At 53.0% G+C, this 19629-nt stretch overlaps 1 protein-coding gene across 11 annotated transcripts in view; it reads right to left on the reverse strand.

Annotated features, from left to right (window-relative positions):
* The window catches only part of LOC116957209 (peripheral plasma membrane protein CASK), a 144580-nt gene that overhangs the window by 13488 nt on the left and 111463 nt on the right, over window positions 1–19629 (reverse strand). For 7 of the 11 annotated variants that reach the window (XM_076058340.1, XM_076058337.1, XM_076058336.1 and 4 more), the window contains 5 exons: window positions 11285–11365; window positions 10044–10124; window positions 8712–8914; window positions 7407–7490; window positions 5314–5340 (listed from right to left, as the gene is read on the reverse strand). In XM_076058340.1, coding sequence (XP_075914455.1) covers window positions 5314–5340; window positions 7407–7490; window positions 8712–8914; window positions 10044–10124; window positions 11285–11365 — 476 coding nt within the window. The remainder of the gene's footprint in view (window positions 1–5313; window positions 5341–7406; window positions 7491–8711; window positions 8915–10043; window positions 10125–11284; window positions 11366–19629) is intronic. The other 4 variants (XM_076058344.1, XM_076058343.1, XM_076058338.1 and 1 more) reach the window with 3 other exon arrangements.

Genomic DNA, 19629 nt, shown 5'->3' on the forward strand with positions numbered 1-19629 from the left:
TCACGATGAGACTCACGATCTAACCAGTTTCACTCACAAAGTTCACGATGAGACTCACGATCTAACCAGTTTCACTCACAAAGTTCACGATGGGACTCACGATCTAATCAGTTTAAATCTCAAAGTTCACGATGGGACTCTGATCACACCAGTTCACTCACAAAGTTCACGATGGGACTCACGATCTAACCAGTTTCACTCACAAAGTTCACGATGGGACTCACGATCTAAACAGTTTCACTCACAAAGTTCACGATGAGACTCACGATCTAACCAGTTTCACTCACAAAGTTCACGATGGGACTCACGATCTAACCAGTTTCACAAAGTTCACGATGAGACTCACAATCTAACCAGTTTCACTTGCGAAGGCTACAATGGGACTCACGATCTAAACAGTTTCACTCACAAAGTTCACGATGAGACTCACAATCTAACCAGTTTCACTCACAAAGTTCACGATGAGACTCACAATCTAAACAGTTTCACTCACAAAGTTCACGATGGGACTCACGATCTAACCAGTTTCACTCACAAAGTTCACGATGGGACTCACGATCTAACCAGTTTCACTCACAAAGTTCACAATGGGACTCACGATCTAACCAGTTTCACTCACAAAGTTCACGATGAGACTCACGATCTAAACAGTTTCACTCACAAAGTTCACGATGGGACTCACGATCGACCCAGTTCACTCACAAAGTTCACGATGGGACTCACGATCTAACCAGTTTCACTCACAAAGTTCACGATGGGACTTACGATCTAACCAGTTTCACTCACAAAGTTCACGATGAGACTCACGATCTAACCAGTTTCACTCACAAAGTTCACGATGAGACTCACGATCCAACCAGTTTCACTCACAAAGTTCACGATGGGACTCACGATCTAACCAGTTTCACTCACAAAGTTCACGATGAGACTTACGATCCAACCGGTTTCACTCACAAAGTTCACGATGAGACTCACGATCTAAACAGTTCACTCACAAAGTTCAAGATGGGACTCACGATCTAAACAGTTTACTCACAAAGTTCACGATGGGACTCACGATCTAACCAGTTTCACTCACAAAGTTCACGATGAGACTCACGATCTAACCAGTTTCACTCACAAAGTTCACGATGAGACTCACGATCTAACCAGTTTCACTCACAAAGTTCACGATGGGACTCACGATCTAATCAGTTTAAATCTCAAAGTTCACGATGGGACTCTGATCACACCAGTTCACTCACAAAGTTCACGATGGGACTCACGATCTAACCAGTTTCACTCACAAAGTTCACGATGGGACTCACGATCTAAACAGTTTCACTCACAAAGTTCACGATGAGACTCACGATCTAACCAGTTTCACTCACAAAGTTCACGATGGGACTCACGATCTAACCAGTTTCACAAAGTTCACGATGAGACTCACAATCTAACCAGTTTCACTTGCGAAGGCTACAATGGGACTCACGATCTAAACAGTTTCACTCACAAAGTTCACGATGAGACTCACAATCTAACCAGTTTCACTCACAAAGTTCACGATGAGACTCACAATCTAAACAGTTTCACTCACAAAGTTCACGATGGGACTCACGATCTAACCAGTTTCACTCACAAAGTTCACGATGGGACTCACGATCTAACCAGTTTCACTCACAAAGTTCACAATGGGACTCACGATCTAACCAGTTTCACTCACAAAGTTCACGATGAGACTCACGATCTAAACAGTTTCACTCACAAAGTTCACGATGGGACTCACGATCGACCCAGTTCACTCACAAAGTTCACGATGGGACTCACGATCTAACCAGTTTCACTCACAAAGTTCACGATGGGACTTACGATCTAACCAGTTTCACTCACAAAGTTCACGATGAGACTCACGATCTAACCAGTTTCACTCACAAAGTTCACGATGAGACTCACGATCCAACCAGTTTCACTCACAAAGTTCACGATGGGACTCACGATCTAACCAGTTTCACTCACAAAGTTCACGATGAGACTTACGATCCAACCAGTTTCACTCACAAAGTTCACGATGGGACTCACGATCACACCAGTTTCACTCACAAAGTTCACGATGGGACTTACGATCTAAACAGTTTCACTCACAAAGTTCACGATGAGACTCACGATCTAAACAGTTCACTCACAAAGTTCAAGATGGGACTCACGATCTAAACAGTTTACTCACAAAGTTCACGATGGGACTCACGATCTAACCAGTTTCACTCACAAAGTTCACGATGAGACTCACGATCTAACCAGTTTCACTCACAAAGTTCACGATGAGACTCACGATCTAACCAGTTTCACTCACAAAGTTCACGATGGGACTCACGATCTAATCAGTTTAAATCTCAAAGTTCACGATGGGACTCTGATCACACCAGTTCACTCACAAAGTTCACGATGGGACTCACGATCTAACCAGTTTCACTCACAAAGTTCACGATGGGACTCACGATCTAAACAGTTTCACTCACAAAGTTCACGATGAGACTCACGATCTAACCAGTTTCACTCACAAAGTTAACGATGGGACTCACGATCTAACCAGTTTCACTCACAAAGTTCACGATGAGACTCACAATCTAACCAGTTTCACTTGCGAAGGCTACAATGGGACTCACGATCTAAACAGTTTCACTCACAAAGTTCACGATGAGACTCACAATCTAACCAGTTTCACTCACAAAGTTCACGATGAGACTCACAATCTAAACAGTTTCACTCACAAAGTTCACGATGGGACTCACGATCTAACCAGTTTCACTCACAAAGTTCACGATGGGACTCACGATCTAACCAGTTTCACTCACAAAGTTCACGATGAGACTCACGATCTAACCAGTTTCACTCACAAAGTTCACGATGGGACTTACGATCTAACCAGTTTCACTCACAAAGTTCACGATGGGACTTACGATCTAACCAGTTTCACTCACAAAGTTCACGATGAGACTCACGATCTAACCAGTTTCACTCACAAAGTTCACGATGAGACTCACGATCTAACCAGTTCACTCACAAAGTTCACGATGGGACTCACGATCTAAACAGTTTCACTCACAAAGTTCACGATGGGACTTACGATCTAACCAGTTTCACTCACAAAGTTCACGATGAGACTCACGATCTAACCAGTTTCACTCACAAAGTTCACGATGAGACTCACGATCCAACCAGTTTCACTCACAAAGTTCACGATGGGACTCACGATCTAACCAGTTCACTCACAAAGTTCACGATGGGACTCACGATCTAAACAGTTTCACTCACAAAGTTCACGATGAGACTTACGATCTAACCAGTTTCACTCACAAAGTTCACGATGAGACTCACGATCACACCAGTTTCACTCACAAAGTTCACGATGGGACTTACGATCTAAACAGTTTCACTCACAAAGTTCACGATGAGACTCACGATCTAACCAGTTTCACTCACAAAGTTCACGATGAGACTCACGATCTAACCAGTTTCACTCACAAAGTTCACGATGAGACTCACAATCTAACCAGTTTCACTCACAAAGTTCACGATGGGACTCACGATCTAAACAGTTCACTCACAAAGTTCACAATGGGACTCACGATCTAAACAGTTTACTCACAAAGTTCACGATGGGACTTACGATCTAACCAGTTTTACTTGCGAAGGCTACAATGGGACTCACGATCTAAACAGTTTCACTCACAAAGTTCACGATGAGACTCACAATCTAACCAGTTTCACTCACAAAGTTCACGATGAGACTCACGATCTAACCAGTTTCACTCACAAAGTTCACGATGAGACTCACAATCTAACCAGTTTCACTCACAAAGTTCACGATGAGACTCACGATCTAACCAGTGTCACTCACAAAGTTCACGATGGGACTCACGATCTAACCAGTGTCACTCACAAAGTTCACGATGGGACTCACGATCTAAACAGTTCACTCACAAAGTTCACGATGGGACTCACGATCTAACCAGTGTCACTCACAAAGTTCACGATGGGACTCACGATCTAAACAGTTCACTCACAAAGTTCACAATGGGACTCACGCTCTAACCAGTTTCACTTAAGAAGTTAACGATGGGACTCACGATCTAAACAGTTTACTCACAAAGTTCACGATGGGACTCACGATCTAAACAGTTTCACTCACAAAGTTCACGATGAGACTCACGATCTAAACAGTTTCACTTAAGAAGTTCACGATGGGACTTACAATCTAACCAGTTTCACTCACAAAGTTCACGATGAGACTTACGATCTAACCAGTTTCACTTGCGAAGTTCACGATGGGACTCACGATCTAACCAGTTTTACTCACAAAGTTCACGATGAGACTCACGATCTAAACAGTTTCACTCACAAAGTTCACGATGGGACTCACGATCTAACCAGTTTCACTCACAAAGTTCACGATGGGACTCACGATCTAAACAGTTTCACTTGCGAAGTTCACGATCGGACTCACAAACTCCCGGTTTCACTCACAAAGTTCACAATGGGGCTTACGATGCCCTCCAGTTTCACTCACAAAGTTCACGATGGGGCTCACGATGCCCTCCGGTTTCACTTACGAAGTTTACAATGGGACTTAGGATAACCACAGTTTCACTCACGAAGTTTACGATGAGACTTACGATCCATCGGTTTCACCTACGAAGTTCACGATGAGACTTACGATCCTCCCCCAGTTTCACTTACAAAGAGACCCACACTAAAACTATTTTATTATTTTACCATGTGAGGCCCACTGAGCTATGTAGCTCTTATTCAGAAGCGACCCGATGGTGGCTTCTCATCATCTTCGTCATCACCGTGTGGACGTTTATAGCAGTAGACAAATACTTTGAAGGCGTGGCGATGTTGATTTAAAATTGCATACTGGTGAGTGGGTGAGTTGGGGTGCACGTGGACGAGTGAAAGAGTGGGTGGAGCAGATGAGTGGGTAGGTTGGGTGGGTGGAGTGAGCGTGCGATTGAACGAGTGAGCGGCTGAATTGGTGAGCGAGTTGGTGAGTGGGTGGAGTGACCCAGATCATTCTCATGTAAGCGGCCTAACCCACAGCAACAACGAAACCGGCGTATTCTACTTCGCTAAATTCTGTGGCTGAGCGGGCTAACGAGCGGGCTAATGAGCGGGCTAACGAGCGGGCTAACGAGCGGGCTAACGAGCGGGCTAACGAGCGGGCTAACGAGCGGACTAACGAGCGGACTAACGAGCGGACTAACGAGCGGACTAACGAGCGGGCTGACAAGCCGCTACAATGGGTAGAATGCAAAGGAAAATAAACGTACTTACTGGCAACTTCTTACACCAGCGCGGGAGCTACGGGGGTACATTGGAGGCATGCAGCGGGGCGCCAGATAGCAGAGGACAAAACCAAAGCAAGGCGTAAAGTAAAAATACACACAACGCACGTGAACGTACGTACGCACGTGAACGTACGTACGCACGTGAACGCACGTACGCACGCACGTCCGTGAACGTACGCACGCACGTCCGTGAACGCACGCACGCACGCGAACGTCCGTCATCCACACCACGGCAGCGGCATTCCATACAGAGGATAGGGCGGTGGTGGTGACGCTGTGGTGGTGGCGGCGGTGCGGTGGCGGCGGTGCGGTGGTGGCGGTGCTGTGGTGGCGGTGCTGTGGTGGTGGTGGCGCTGTGGTGATGTCAACGACGCTATGGTGGTGGTGGTGGCGCTGTGGTGATGTCAACGACGCTATGGTGGTGGTGGTGGTTGCGCTGTGGTGATGTCAACGACGCTATTATGGTGGTGGTGGTTGCGCTGTGGCGATGTCAACGACGCTATTGTGGTGGTGGTGGTGGTGGCGCTGTGGTGATGTCAACGACGCTATTGTGGTGGTGGTGGTGGCGCTGTGGTGATGTCAACGACGCTATTGTGGTGGTGGTGGTGGTGGCGCTGTGGTGATGTCAACGACGCTATTGTGGTGGTGGTGGTGGTGGTGGCGCTGTGGTGATGTCAACGACGCTATTGTGGTGGTGGTGGTGGCGCTGTGGTGATGTCAACGACGCTATTGTGGTGGTGGTGGTGGTGGTGGCGCTGTGGTGATGTCAACGACGCTATTGTGGTGGTGGTGGCGCTGTGGTGATGTCAACGACGCTATTGTGGTGGTGGTGGTGGCGCTTAGTGAAGGTGGCAATGGTAGTGGAGATGGCGGAGGTGCTGTCGTCATGGTGGCGGTGGTGGTGGTTGTGTCGGTGGTGGTTGTGGTGGTGGTAGATATGTTTGTGGCAATGTTCATGGTGGTGGTGGTGATATTGGCGCTAGCGGTGGTGGAGGTGGTGGCAGTGCTAATGGTGGGGGCGGTGGGGGTAGCAGTGGTGGTTGTGGTGGTTGTGGTGGTGGTGGCAGTGGTGTTAATTGTGGAGGTGGTGGTAGTGGAGGTGGTGTTCATGGTGGTGGTTGTTGTGTTTATGGCTGTGGCAGGCATGATGGTGATTGTGGTGGGTGTATTGATTGTGGTAGTGGAGGTGGTTGTGTTTATGGTTGTGGGGCTCACCTCGTTCATGGTGGTTGTGGTGCATGTTGTGTTGGTGGTGATGGTTGTAGTGGTGGTTGTTGTTGTGTTGGTGGTGATGGTTGTAGTGGTGGTTGTGGTGCATGTTGTGTTGGTGATGGTTGTAGTGGTGGTTGTGGTGGTTGTGGTGGTAGTTGTTGTGTTGGTGGTGATGGTGGTAGTGGTGGTTGTGGTGGTAGTTGTAGTGGTGGTTGTGGTGATGGTTGTGGTGGTAGTTGGTGTGGTAGTGGTGGCTGTGGTGGTTGTGGTGGTAGTGGTGTTTGTGGTTGTAGTTGTTGTGGTGGTTGTGGTGGTAGTTATTGTAGTGGTGGTAGTGGTGGTTGTGGTGGTTGTGGTGGTGGTAGTGGTGGTTGTGGTGGTAGTGGTGGTTGTTGTTGTGGTTGTGGTGGTAGTTGTTGTGGTGGTGGTTGTGGTGGTTGTGGTGGTAGTTGTTGTGGTTGTGGTGGTAGTTGTTGTAGTGGTGGTTGTGGTGGTTGTGGTGGTGGTAGTGGTGGTTGTGGTGGTAGTTGTTGTGGTGGTAGTTGTGGTTGTGGTGGTAGTTGTGGTTGTGGTGGTAGTTGTTGTGGTGGTAGTTATTGTAGTGGTGATAGTGGTGGTTGTGGTGGTGGTAGTGGTGGTAGTGGTGGTTGTGGTGGTAGTTGTTGTGGTTGTGGTGGTAGTTGTTGTGGTGGTAGTGGTGGTTGTGGTGGTAGTTGTTGTGGTGGTAGTGGTGGTTGTGGTGCTAGTTGTTGTGGTGGTAGTGGTGGCTGTGGTGCTAGTTGTTGTGGTGGTAGTGGTGGTTGTGGTGCTAGTTGTTGTGGTGGTAGTGGTGGTTGTGGCGCTAGTTGTTGTGGTGGTAGTCCTCACCTCGTTCATGACTGGTGTCACCGTGGGAGCGGCGATGAAGATGATGAACGGAGCAAACTCGGCCGTCCTCAGCACCTTGAGAGCCTGCAGAGCAGAGGGGTGAGCAGGTGGTGAGCGGTTGGGGAGGAGTGGTGAGCGGGTGGTGAGCGATTGGTGAGGAGTGGTGAGCAGGTGGGGAGCGATTGGTGAGGAGTGCTGAGCGATTGGGAAGGAGTGGTGAGCGGTTGGGGAGGAGTGGTGAGCGGGTGGTGCCATCGTGGAGATGGAACGGATGGATGCCAGTCCACGCTGCTGCTGCTGAAGCTTCTCATGGCCTGACGCTCCACACTGTGAGAGAGGAGCGGCTGATTGTCTCCCTCCATCTCTCTCTCCCTCTCTCCATCTCCCCCCCTCTCTCTCTCCATCTCTCTCTCCATCTCTCTCCATCTCCATCTCTCTCTCTCTCCATCTCCCTCTCTCTCTCTCCATCTCTCTCCATCTCCCCCTCTCTCTCTCTCTCCATCTCCCCCTCTCTCTCCCCATCTCCCTCTCTCTCCATCTCCCCCCTCTCTCTCCATCTCCCCCCCTCTCTCTTTCCATCTCCCCCCTCTCTCTCTCCATCTCCCCCCCCTCTCTCCATCTCCCCCCTCTCTCTCCATCTCCCCCCTCTCTCCCCATCTCCCTCTCTCCATCTCCCCCCTCTCTCTCCATCTCCCCCCTCTCTCTTTCCATCTCCCCCCTCTCTCTCTCCATCTCCCCCCCTCTCTCCATCTCCTCCCTCTCTCTCCATCTCCCCCCTCTCTCTCCATCTCCCCCCTCTCTCTCCATCTCCCCCCTCTCTCTCTCTCCATCTCCCCCCCTCTCTCCATCTCCCCCCTCTCTCCATCTCCCCCCTCTCTCCATCTCCCCCCCCCTCTCTCTCTCCATCTCCCCCCCCTCTCTCTCTCCATCTCCCCCCCCCCCTCTCTCCATCTCCCCCCTCTCTCTCCATCTCCCCCCCCCTCTCTCTCTCTCTCTCCATCTCCCCCCTCTCTCTCCATCTCCCCCCCCTCTCTCTCTCTCTTTCCATCTCCCCCCCTCTCTCTCTCCATCTCCCCCCCTCTCTCTCTCCATCTCCCCCCTCTCTCTCTTTCCATCTCCCCCCCTCTCTCTCTCCATCTCCCCCCCCCCCCTCTCTCTCTCTCTCCATCTCCCCTCTCTCTCTCCATCTCCCCCCCTCTCTCTCCATCTCCCCTCCTCTCCCCCTCTCTCTCTCCCTCTCCATATTCCCCCCTCTCCCCCTCCCCCCCTCTCCCTCCCCCCCCGCCCCCGCACGGCCCCCGTCACCTGCGGCTCCACGTCCAGGATGGCCATGAGTGAGTCGAGGTGAATCTTGCGGATGGTGGAGAGTTTGGTGCCGTACATGGCCTCCTCGTGGCTGCCATACTCCAGGTAGTCATTGTTCGCGATCTCCAGCATCATCTGGTCGTGCGTCACGAAGTGGTAATTCTTGCCGTCTTCCTCCTCCTTCCTCGCAGGCCGCGTCGTGTCTGGGGGAGGGGGGGAAGGGGGGGAGGAGTGGTGGTGAGTGAGTGGTGAGTGGTGAGTGAGTGGTGAGTGAGTGGTGAGTGGTGAGTGATCGGTGAGTGATCGGTGAGTGAGCGGTGATTGAGTGAGTGAGTGGGTGGTGAGGAGTGGTGATTGAGTGAGTGAGTGGTGAGTGAGCGGTGAGTAAGTGGTGGTGAGTGGTGAGGAGTGAGTGGTGAGTGGGTGAGTGGGTGAGTGAGTGGGTGAGTGAGGGGTGAGTGAGTGAGTGGTGAGTGGGTGAGTGGGTGAGTGAGTGGGTGAGTAAGGGGTGAGTGAGTGAGGGGTGAGTGAGTGAGTGGTGAGTGAGGGGTGAGTGAGTGGTGAGTGAGTGGTGAGTGAGTGAGTAGGTGAGTGAGTGAGTGAGTGGTGAGTGAGTGGTGAGTGAGTGGTGAGTGAGTGAGTGAGTGGTGAGTGAGTGGTGAGTGAGGGGTGAGTGAGTGAGGGGTGAGTGAGTGAGGGGTGAGTGAGTGAGGGGTGAGTGAGTGGTGAATGAGTGGTGAGTGAGTGAGGGGTGAGTGAGTGGTGAGTGAGTGAGGGGTGAGTGAGTGGTGAGTGAGTGAGTGGTGAGTGAGTGGTGAGTGAGTGGTGAGTGAGTGAGTGGTGGTGAGTGAGTGGTGAGTGAGTGGTGAGTGAGTGAGTGGTGAGTGAGTGAGTGGTGAGTGAGTGGTGAGTGAGTGGTGAGTGAGTGGTGGTGAGTGAGTGGTGAGTGAGTGGTGAGTGAGTGAGTGGTGGTGAGTGGTGAGTGAGTGGTGGTGAGTGGTGAGTGAGTGGTGGTGAGTGAGTGGTGAGTGAGTGGTGAGTGAGTGAGTGGTGGTGAGTGGTGAGTGAGTGGTGAGTGAGTGGTGGTGAGTGAGTGGTGAGTGAGTGGTGAGTGAGTGAGTGGTGAGTGAGTGGTGAGTGAGTGGTGAGTGAGTGGTGAGTGAGTGGTGAGTGAGTGGTGAGTGAGTGGTGAGTGAGTGAGGGGTGAGTGAGTGGTGAGTGAGTGAGGGGTGAGTGAGTGGTGAGTGAGTGGTGAGTGAGTGGTGAATGAGTGGTGAGTGAGTGGTGGTGAGTGGTGAGTGAGTGAGTGGTGAGTGAGTGGTGACTACTCACGTGGTATGGGATACGCGAACTGCTCTGGGTGCTTCGTGATGAGCGTGTTCTTGATGTGACGTCGCCCCACCCCGTGGGCTCCTGGGGGGAGGGGGGAGGGGGAGGGGGGAGGGGGAGCAGCCTCCAGGTTCCGAGTTGTCCAAGAGACCAGGAGAGTCTCAATTGTGATGGTGAGTGGTGAGTAGTGAGTGGGTGGTGAGTGGTGAGTGAGTGAGTGAATGGTGAGTGGGTGAGTTGGGTGGTGAGTAGTGAGTGGGTGGTGAGTGGTGAGTGAGTGAGTGAATGGTGAGTGGGTGAGTTGGGTGGTGAGTAGTGAGTGGGTGGTGAGTGGTGAGTGAGTGAGTGAATGGTGAGTGGGTGAGTGGGGAGTGGGTGGTGAGTCGTCAGTGCGTGGTGAGTGGTGAGTGAGTGAGTGAGTGAATGGTGAGTGGGGAGTGGGTGGTGAGTGGGTGAGTGAGTGGTTAGTGGTGAGTGATGAGCTGAGTGGTGAGTGGGTGGGTGAGTGAGTGGTGAGTGATGAGGTGAGCTGAGTGGTGGGTGGGTGAGTGGGTGGGTGAGTGGGTGGGTGGGTGAGTGGGTGGGTGAGCAAGTGTGTGATTCAGTGAGTGGGTGGGTGAGTAAAATCGCGTAATATTATTTTGGATTCGGCAAATATGAGATTAACTATTTAACAAAGACTTGGTTTGACCAGGTGTAAGGCCCCCCACTGAGTTACGTAGCCTTTGTTCAGTAGCGACCTGGCCATCACCAAATGACAGCTCAACAAAGTGGCTTATCATGTTACAGCAGCCAAACCATCGCGTGGTGACGATGTTCATTCTAAATAAGGAAGGAAAAACCGGGGGACCCGGGGACAATTCCACGCAGCGACCACCACGGGGAGAGAGACGCAGACTCCAAATACACAGCAGGCGTCGTCAGGGTCGGGATCGAACCCACGACCTCCTGCGTACCGGGCGAGGTAGTCAACATCCCCTAGCCCCTACGGTAAGTACCAAGCTGAAGAGCATGGTAGTTCTCGTGGTTTACCGGTTACCGGTTTACCGGGCACCGATTACGAGTTACCGGTTTCCCCGTTTCCTGGTTTCCCGTAGATCTGATTCGCACGTTTGGCTGTGTACGGTACTGTACACACTTACCCATTTACCGGTTTACCAGCTTACCGGGTGACCGGCTTACAACCATATCCACACGGTGGTGGTGGTGGTGGTGGCGGTAGTGATGGTGGTGAGAGTTCGTACCGAGCAGCACCAGGGTTTTCCGTTTGAATGCCGGCAACTTGACCACCTCCTCATAGGTCACCAGGTCTAGTTGGTCGAACACTGCAGTGGCACAGAACACGGTGAGCCAGACTGGTGAGCCAGACTGATGAGCCAGACTGGTGAGCCAGACTGGTGAGCCAGACTGGTGAGCCAGACGGGTGAGTCAGACGGGTGAGTCAGACGGGTGAGCCAGACTGATGAGCCAGACTGGTGAGTCAGACGGGTGAGCCAGACTGGTGAGTCAGACTGATGAGCCAGACTGGTGAGCCAGACTGGTGAGCCAGACTGGTGAACCAGACTGGTGAGCTAGACTGGTGAGCCAGACTGGTGAACCAGACTGGTGAGCCAGACTGGTGAGCCAGACGGGTGGACTTAGACAGAGCCACGAAACCTGCCTCTCTCACTCACCCACACTCAACCACCCACCCACCCACACTCAACCACCCACCCACCCACACTCAACCACCCACCCACCCACACTCAACCACCCACCCACACTCAACCACCCACCCACACTCAACCACCCACCCACACTCAACCACCCACCCACCCACACTCAACCACCCACCCACACTCACCCACACTCACTGACTCACCCTCACTGTACAGGACAGGGGTAGAAAGTACAAACTCCACTCAGTCACTCACTCTCACACACTCACACACTCACTCTCACTCACACACACTCACACACACTCTCACACTCTCACACTCACACACTCACACTCACTCACACTATCTCACACTCACTCGCACTCTCACTCACACACTCTCACACACTCTCACACACTCTCACTCACACTCACTCACACACTCAACAAGAACAACAACCGCCATTCGCCACTAAGTGGCAGTGACGTCACCACAACACTTGTGCCAGGCCATGTGCACCTTGAGGCCACGTGAAGTGTCGAACGCCCACTGGCAGGAGGTCACGGGGCAGACCCAGGTGCCACGGGTCGACGGACTGAGATGACTGGCTGATGCACCACCTGTGCCCCCTACTGTGCCAACCTGCTGTGCTTTAGCCACCCGGCGCTCCGCTCGTTGTTCTGAGCGTCGCTCCTCCGCCCTCCGTTGTTATTGGAGGGCGACTGCCTCCAACTGCCCAGTAGCGTCCTTCATGAGCCTCCTCCACAGAGGCCGATCTTGACACCGCTGGTACCAGTCATCGGCAAGTCCACTCAGCTCCACGTCCTCCTGTACCACATCACTCCATCTCTTCTCTAGCCCGTGCCGCGCCTGTTAAGCCCCCTCAATCCGGCCGAACAAAAGCTGTTTCGGCATGCGGTGGCTGGGCATGCGGGCTACATGACCCAGACAACGCAGCCTTGCCTGCCGGAGGAGCTCACCGATGGGACCTTGCCCAGATCTTTCAAGAATTTGTGAGCTCCTCCCACAATCCAGTCTGGTTAAACCCAGGATAGATCGTAGGCAGGCCAGCCTAAATGTTTGCAACCGGCGAAGATGTTCCATTAGGGGGGTCCACGTTTCGCAAGCGTAGAGAAGGGAGGGAATGACCGTGGCCGAGAAGACCTGAAGCCTAGTGCGGAGCGACAGACCAGGTAGCTTCCACACAGCGTTACGCAACCGATTAAAAGATATTGCCGCTCGACTGATTCGGAGTGAGCCGGTCATGAGCACACTGCCCAGGTATGGGAAACTCTCCACTCTCTCCACAACTGTCCCATCACCGATTGGGAGTTGTGGGGGTGGAGTGTCCGATGGTACAAAATACCCAGGCAGGTGCTTAGTTTTGATGGGGCTGATGGTAAGGCCCCATCTCTTAGTAGCACGCTCCAGTCTCAGCAGCAGCGTCTCCAACTCCTCCTCTGAATGAGCGGCTATTACCAAATCATCGGCATACATAACGTGGTTGACCAATAGGGAGCCATCCCTTGACCGCACCCGGGCATCGATCAGCCTCCAATTATATCTGTACCATATGGAGATTCCCCCGGTACAGCTATTGAAGGCTTCACGGACTACGTGGTCAAAATAGATGTTAAATAATGTGGGAGCAAGAGGACACCCCTGTCGCACCCCAAGGTGTACAGGGAATGGCTCTGACTCCCGGCCATGTAGTTTTACCCGGGCCTACTCACCATCATGAAGGTCCTTAATGATCCTGAGCAGAGGGTCAGGTACTCCAAAAGCACGAAGAACAGCCCAGAGCCCAGGCCTACTGATGGTATCATAGGCCTTGACCAGGTCAATACAGCAGAGGTGTAGGTCTTGCTGGAATTCCCTGCACCTCTGCTGTAGCAGACGGACAGAAAATATGGCATCTGTGCAGGACCGCCCTTTCCTGAAACCGCATTGGGGCTCCGCAAGCCTCTCCTCAGCGTGCCTGGCAGGACCTTTCCAGGCACACTGAGGAGTGAGATGCCCCTGTAGTTGTTACAGTCTGTGCGGTCCCCCTTCTTAAAGAGGGGGACCACCAGGGCATCCTTCCAATCCTGCGGAACTAGTCCAGTGGTCCAGACTGTTGTTATGATGTCATATAGGGCAGTCTGTGCACAAACGCCACCCTCCCTCAGCATTTCGCTTGGGAGATCATCTCTGCCCGCTGCCTTGCCTGGTCTCAGACTCCGGATTGCCTTCAGTACTTCCTCAACAGATGGCACCTCAGCCAGCCACTCACAGGGAGCGACTTCTTCCAATATTTGAGGCACCGCAGCCTAAGCAGGGTCATCCTCACTTTGTGCCACGATGTTTTCCTGGCTGAGGGATTTTTCCTCCCCCAGGACCTCACAGAAATGCTCAGCAAATCTGCAAACCTGTTCCTGGGGGTCGGAGATTGGATAACCGTTTTTTCCCCTAATGATGGTAATAGGTGTGGCGCTGCAGGTTACTTTTTTGATGGAGTTAAATAGATATGTGTGATCGCGGGCCACTGAGGCAGACTCCATCTCCTCAGCAACCCGCAACCACCACCCATCCTTGCAGCGCCTCACGGCTCTCCGAACCTCCGAGCGAAGGCTGCGGTAAGCCGCCTCATTCTCTGACGTGGGATTCTGTAGCTGATGACAGTGGGCCTGTCGCTTTTTCTCAACTATTCTGAACACCTCCTCTGTCAGCCAGGGTCTCTGGGGATGTCTGGACCACGTACACAAAGCAGCCAATGCAGCTGCATGAGTGACAGTCCTAAACCTCGCCCATTTACCCTTGACATCCGGAGGAGTGGGGGACGATGCCAACCCCAGCCGCAGGCGATGATGGAATTCTCGCTTGCAACTTTCATCAGATAACTGAGACCAGGCCACTTTAGGTTGGAATGGGGTCCTGGGTGTACACCCACCACCGGAGTGGAAGAATGGCAGGCGCATCTTACAGATCACAAGTCGATGGTCAGAGGGCAGATCAGCTCCACGGTAGGTCCTGGTGTCAAGGACATGGGCTCGCATCCGCTGGTCCGTCACTATGTAGTCCAGCAGATGTTCTTGCTTGGACCCGGCATGCATCCATGATGTTGTGTGGATGCGCCGATGCCGGAACAGCGTGTTGGTAATTACAAGCCCATGGGCTGCACAAAAATCTAGCAGCCTCCTACCGTTGTTATTGAGCTGATCTGGCCCATGCCCTCCAATCACTCCAGACCAGGTGCCAGCATCATGACCCACTCGGGCATTGAAGTCACCCAACAAGATGACTCTATCCCGAGGGGCCACTTTAGCCAGCACCTGTGACAGGAGGTCATAGAAGGCATCTGACTCATCGGCTTTGCCTGCATCCCTCTACGGATGTTTGTCTTCAGTGGGGGCATAAGTAACCACGACCACCACTCCTCGCCTCCGATTGATGGGAAGGCGAGCCCAAAGTAGCCTGGGGCTTACAGCTTCCCACACCTCACCGCCACGCTCCCACGCCCCCTTCATTCTTTTGTTCATAAGAAGTGCCACACCCTGTTGTTTGACAGTATGCTGCCCCGAGTAGAGGACTGTCCACCCCTCATGATGGCAGGAGCCAGAACTGGTCCACCGGACCTCCTGAATGCCACAGAGATCCAGGCGGTACCGGTCCAGTTCCTGACAGAGGAGTGGCAGGCCTCTCCTCCGCAGTGAGCGTTCGAACATTCCACGTGGCCACACGAAGTGGCTTTTCGCTGTTTCTGGAGGAGCCCCGAGGGTAGAGATTCAATCTCCTGGCTCCGCCAATTGGGGTTTGGCCAGGAGACGTCATAGACGCCTGTCCCCCCGGGGCCTCCGGCACAAGCTTATTAGTTAGATATTTTATACGTGGTTTAGTGGTAATTTTTTTAAGGTGGAGGGGTTACCAGCCCCTCGCACCCGTCCAGAGCCTCCGTTTAGCCACTGTGGTGGTCACAGACGCCATGAGGGGAAGAGCCAATTGGAATTGGACCTCCCCCCACAGCACTGTCCACGACAGAGTTGCCCGTCCGGCACCGCGAGGAGGTAGGGGGTTGTCTCACACACTCACTCTCACACACTCACACTCGCTCACACACTCACTCACACACTCTCTCACACACTCTCTCACACACTCACACTCACTCACACACTCACTCACACACTCTCTCACACACTCTCACACTCACACTCACTCACACTCTCACTCACTCACTCACACTCTCACTCACACACTCAAACACTCTCACTCACTCACACTCACTCACACTCACTCTCACTCACTCTCCCTTACAATAATTAACACTCAAACCACACACACTCACTTTCACTCACTCACTCACACTCTCCCTTACAATAATTAACACTCACACCACACACACTCACTCAGACTCACTCACTCACACTCACATACACTCACGTACAATAATTAACACTCACTCAGTCACTCACACGCACTCAGCCAGTCACTCAGTCACACTCACTCACTCAGTCACACTCACTCACTCAGTCACACTCACTCACTCAGTCACTCACTCTCACTCAGTCACTCACACTCACTCAGTCACTCACACTCACTCAGTCAGTCACTCAGTCACTCACGCACACTCACTCAGTCACACTCACTCAGTCACTCACTCACACTCAGTCACTCACTCAGTCACTCACTCAGTCACTCACGCACACTCACTCAGTCACTCACTCACTCACACTTGCTCACACTCACTCAGTCACTCGCACTTACTCACACTGTCACTCACTCAGTCACTCACTCACTCACACTCAGTCACTCACACTCAGTCACTCACAGTCAGTCACTCACTCACTCACACTCAGTCACTCACACTCACACACTCAGTCACTCACACTCACACACTCACACTCAGTCACTCACACTCACACACTCAGTCACTCACACTCAGTCACTCACAGTCAGTCACTCACTCACTCACACTCAGTCACTCACACTCACACACTCAGTCACTCACACTCACACACTCACACTCAGTCACTCACACTCACACACTCACACTCAGTCACTCACACTCAGTCACTCACACTCAGTCACTCACACTCAGTCACTCACACTCACACACTCACACTCAGTCACTCACACTCAGTCACTCACAGTCAGTCACTCACTCACTCACACTCAGTCACTCACACTCACACACTCACAGTCACTCACACTCACACACTCACACTCAGTCACTCACACTCACACACTCACAGTCAGTCACTCACACTCACACACTCACACTCAGTCACTCACAGTCAGTCACTCACACTCACACACTCAGTCACTCACACTCACACACTCACAGTCAGTCACTCACACTCACACACTCACACTCAGTCACTCACAGTCACTCACTCTCACCCCCCCTCTCTAGAGGCCAGGAGGCACCGCTCTCCGCTCTGGACTCGAACCCAGGCGCAGCTCGCCAGGTGCCAGCGACCACCCCCCCCACCCCCACCCCCACAGGTTCGACTCCTGACCCAGAGGTTCGATTCCAATCTCCCGGCGCGGCAATTTGAATTGACAGTGCAGGAGATTTTGGCGGTGGGGGGGGCGGGAAGGGGGGGGGGGTTAAGATTCAGTGGGGGGGGATTGATGTGGGTGAGAGGGAGACACGGGGTCATGGGAGGGCACGGGGTCATGGACACGGGGTCATAATAGGACACGGGGTCATGGACACGAGGTCACAGTAGGACACGAGGTCATAGTAGGACACGGGGTCATGGACACGGGGTCATGGACACGGGGTCACAGTAGGACACGGGGTCATGGACACGGGGTCATGGACACGGGGTCACAGTAGGACACGGGGTCATGGACACGAGGTCACAGTAGGACACGGGGTCACAGTAGGACACGGGGTCACAGTAGGACACGAGATAACAGTAGGACACAAGGTCACAGTAGGACAGGGGGTCATGGACACGGGGTCATGGACACGGGGTCATGGACACGGGGTCATGGACACGGGGTCATGGACACGGGGGTCGTTGGCAGGACTCGTGCGGGGGCGGTGTTGGAGCCGGGCGGGGGGGGGGGCCGTGGAGTTACTCACAGCGTCACGTGGGCCGCACCGCCGACAAGAGAGCATGCAAAACCACAGGGGCACACACACACTGGTCAGCACAGAGCACACACACACTGGTCAGCACAGAGCACACACACACTGGTCAGCACAGAGCACACACACACACACTGGTCAGCACAGAGCACACACACACACACACTGGTCAGCACAGAGCACACACACACTGGTCAGCACAGAGCACACACACACTGGTCAGCACAGAGCACACACACACACACTGGTCAGCACAGAGCACACACACACACACTGGTCAGCACAGAGCACACACACACTGGTCAGCACAGAGCACACACACACTGGTCAGCACAGAGCACACACACACTGGTCAGCACAGAGCACACACACACTGGTCAGCACAGAGCACACACACACTGGTCAGCACAGAACACACACACACACACACTGGTCAGCACAGAGCACACACACACTGGTCAGCACAGAGCACACACACACTGGTCAGCACAGAGCACACACACACACACTGGTCAGCACAGAGCACACACACACTGGTCAGCACAGAGCACACACACACTGGTCAGCACAGAGCACACACACACTGGTCAGCACAGAGCACACACACACTGGTCAGCACAGAGCACACACACACACTGGTCAGCACAGAGCACACACACACTGGTCAGCACAGAGCACACACACACACTGGTCAGCACAGAGCACACACACACTGGTCAGCACAGAGCACACACACACACTGGTCAGCACAGAGCACACACACACTGGTCAGCACAGAGCACACACACACTGGTCAGCACAGAGCACACACACACTGGTCAGCACAGAGCACACACACACTGGTCAGCACAGAGCACACACACACACTGGTCAGCACAGAGCACACACACACTGGTCAGCACAGAGCACACACACACACTGGTCAGCACAGAGCACACACACACTGGTCAGCACAGAGCACACACACACTGGTCAGCACAGAGCACACACACACTGGTCAGCACAGAGCACACACACACTGGTCAGCACAGAGCACACACACACACACACTGGTCAGCACAGAGCACACACACACACACACACTGGTCAGCACAGAGCACACACACACTGGTCAGCACAGAGCACACACACACACTGGTCAGCACAGAGCACGCACACACACACTGGTCAGCACAGAGCACACACACACAGGTCAGCACAGAGCACACACACACACACAGGTCAGCACAGAGCACACACACACTGGTCAGCACAGAGCACACACACACACACAGGTCAGCACAGAGCACACACACACACACTGGTCAGCACAGAGCACACACACACACACTGGTCAGCACAGAGCACACACACACAGGTCAGCACAGAGCACACACACACACACACTGGTCAGCACAGAGCACACACACACACACTGGTCAGCACAGAACACACACACACACTGGTCACACAGAGCACACACACACACACACTGGTCAGCACAGAGCACACACACACACACACACTGGTCAGCACAGAGCACACACACACACACTCGTCAGCACAGAGCACACACACACACACTCGTCAGCACAGAGCACACACACACACACACACTGGTCAGCACAGAGCACACACACACACACACTGGTCAGCACAGAGCACACACACACACACACACTGGTCAGCACAGAGCACACACACACACACTCGTCAGCACAGAGCACACACACACACACACACTGGTCAGCACAGAGCACACACACACACACGCACTGGTCAGCACAGAGCACACACACACACACTCGTCAGCACAGAGCACACACACACACACACTCGTCAGCACAGAGCACACACACACACACACACTGGTCAGCACAGAGCACACACACACACA

The sequence above is a fragment of the Petromyzon marinus genome (assembly GCF_048934315.1).
Source record: "Petromyzon marinus isolate PM22_M1 ecotype Great Lakes invasive population chromosome 70 unlocalized genomic scaffold, UKy_Petmar_22M1.pri1.0 chr70_unloc.3, whole genome shotgun sequence".
Taxonomy (NCBI): Eukaryota; Metazoa; Chordata; class Hyperoartia; order Petromyzontiformes; family Petromyzontidae; genus Petromyzon; species Petromyzon marinus.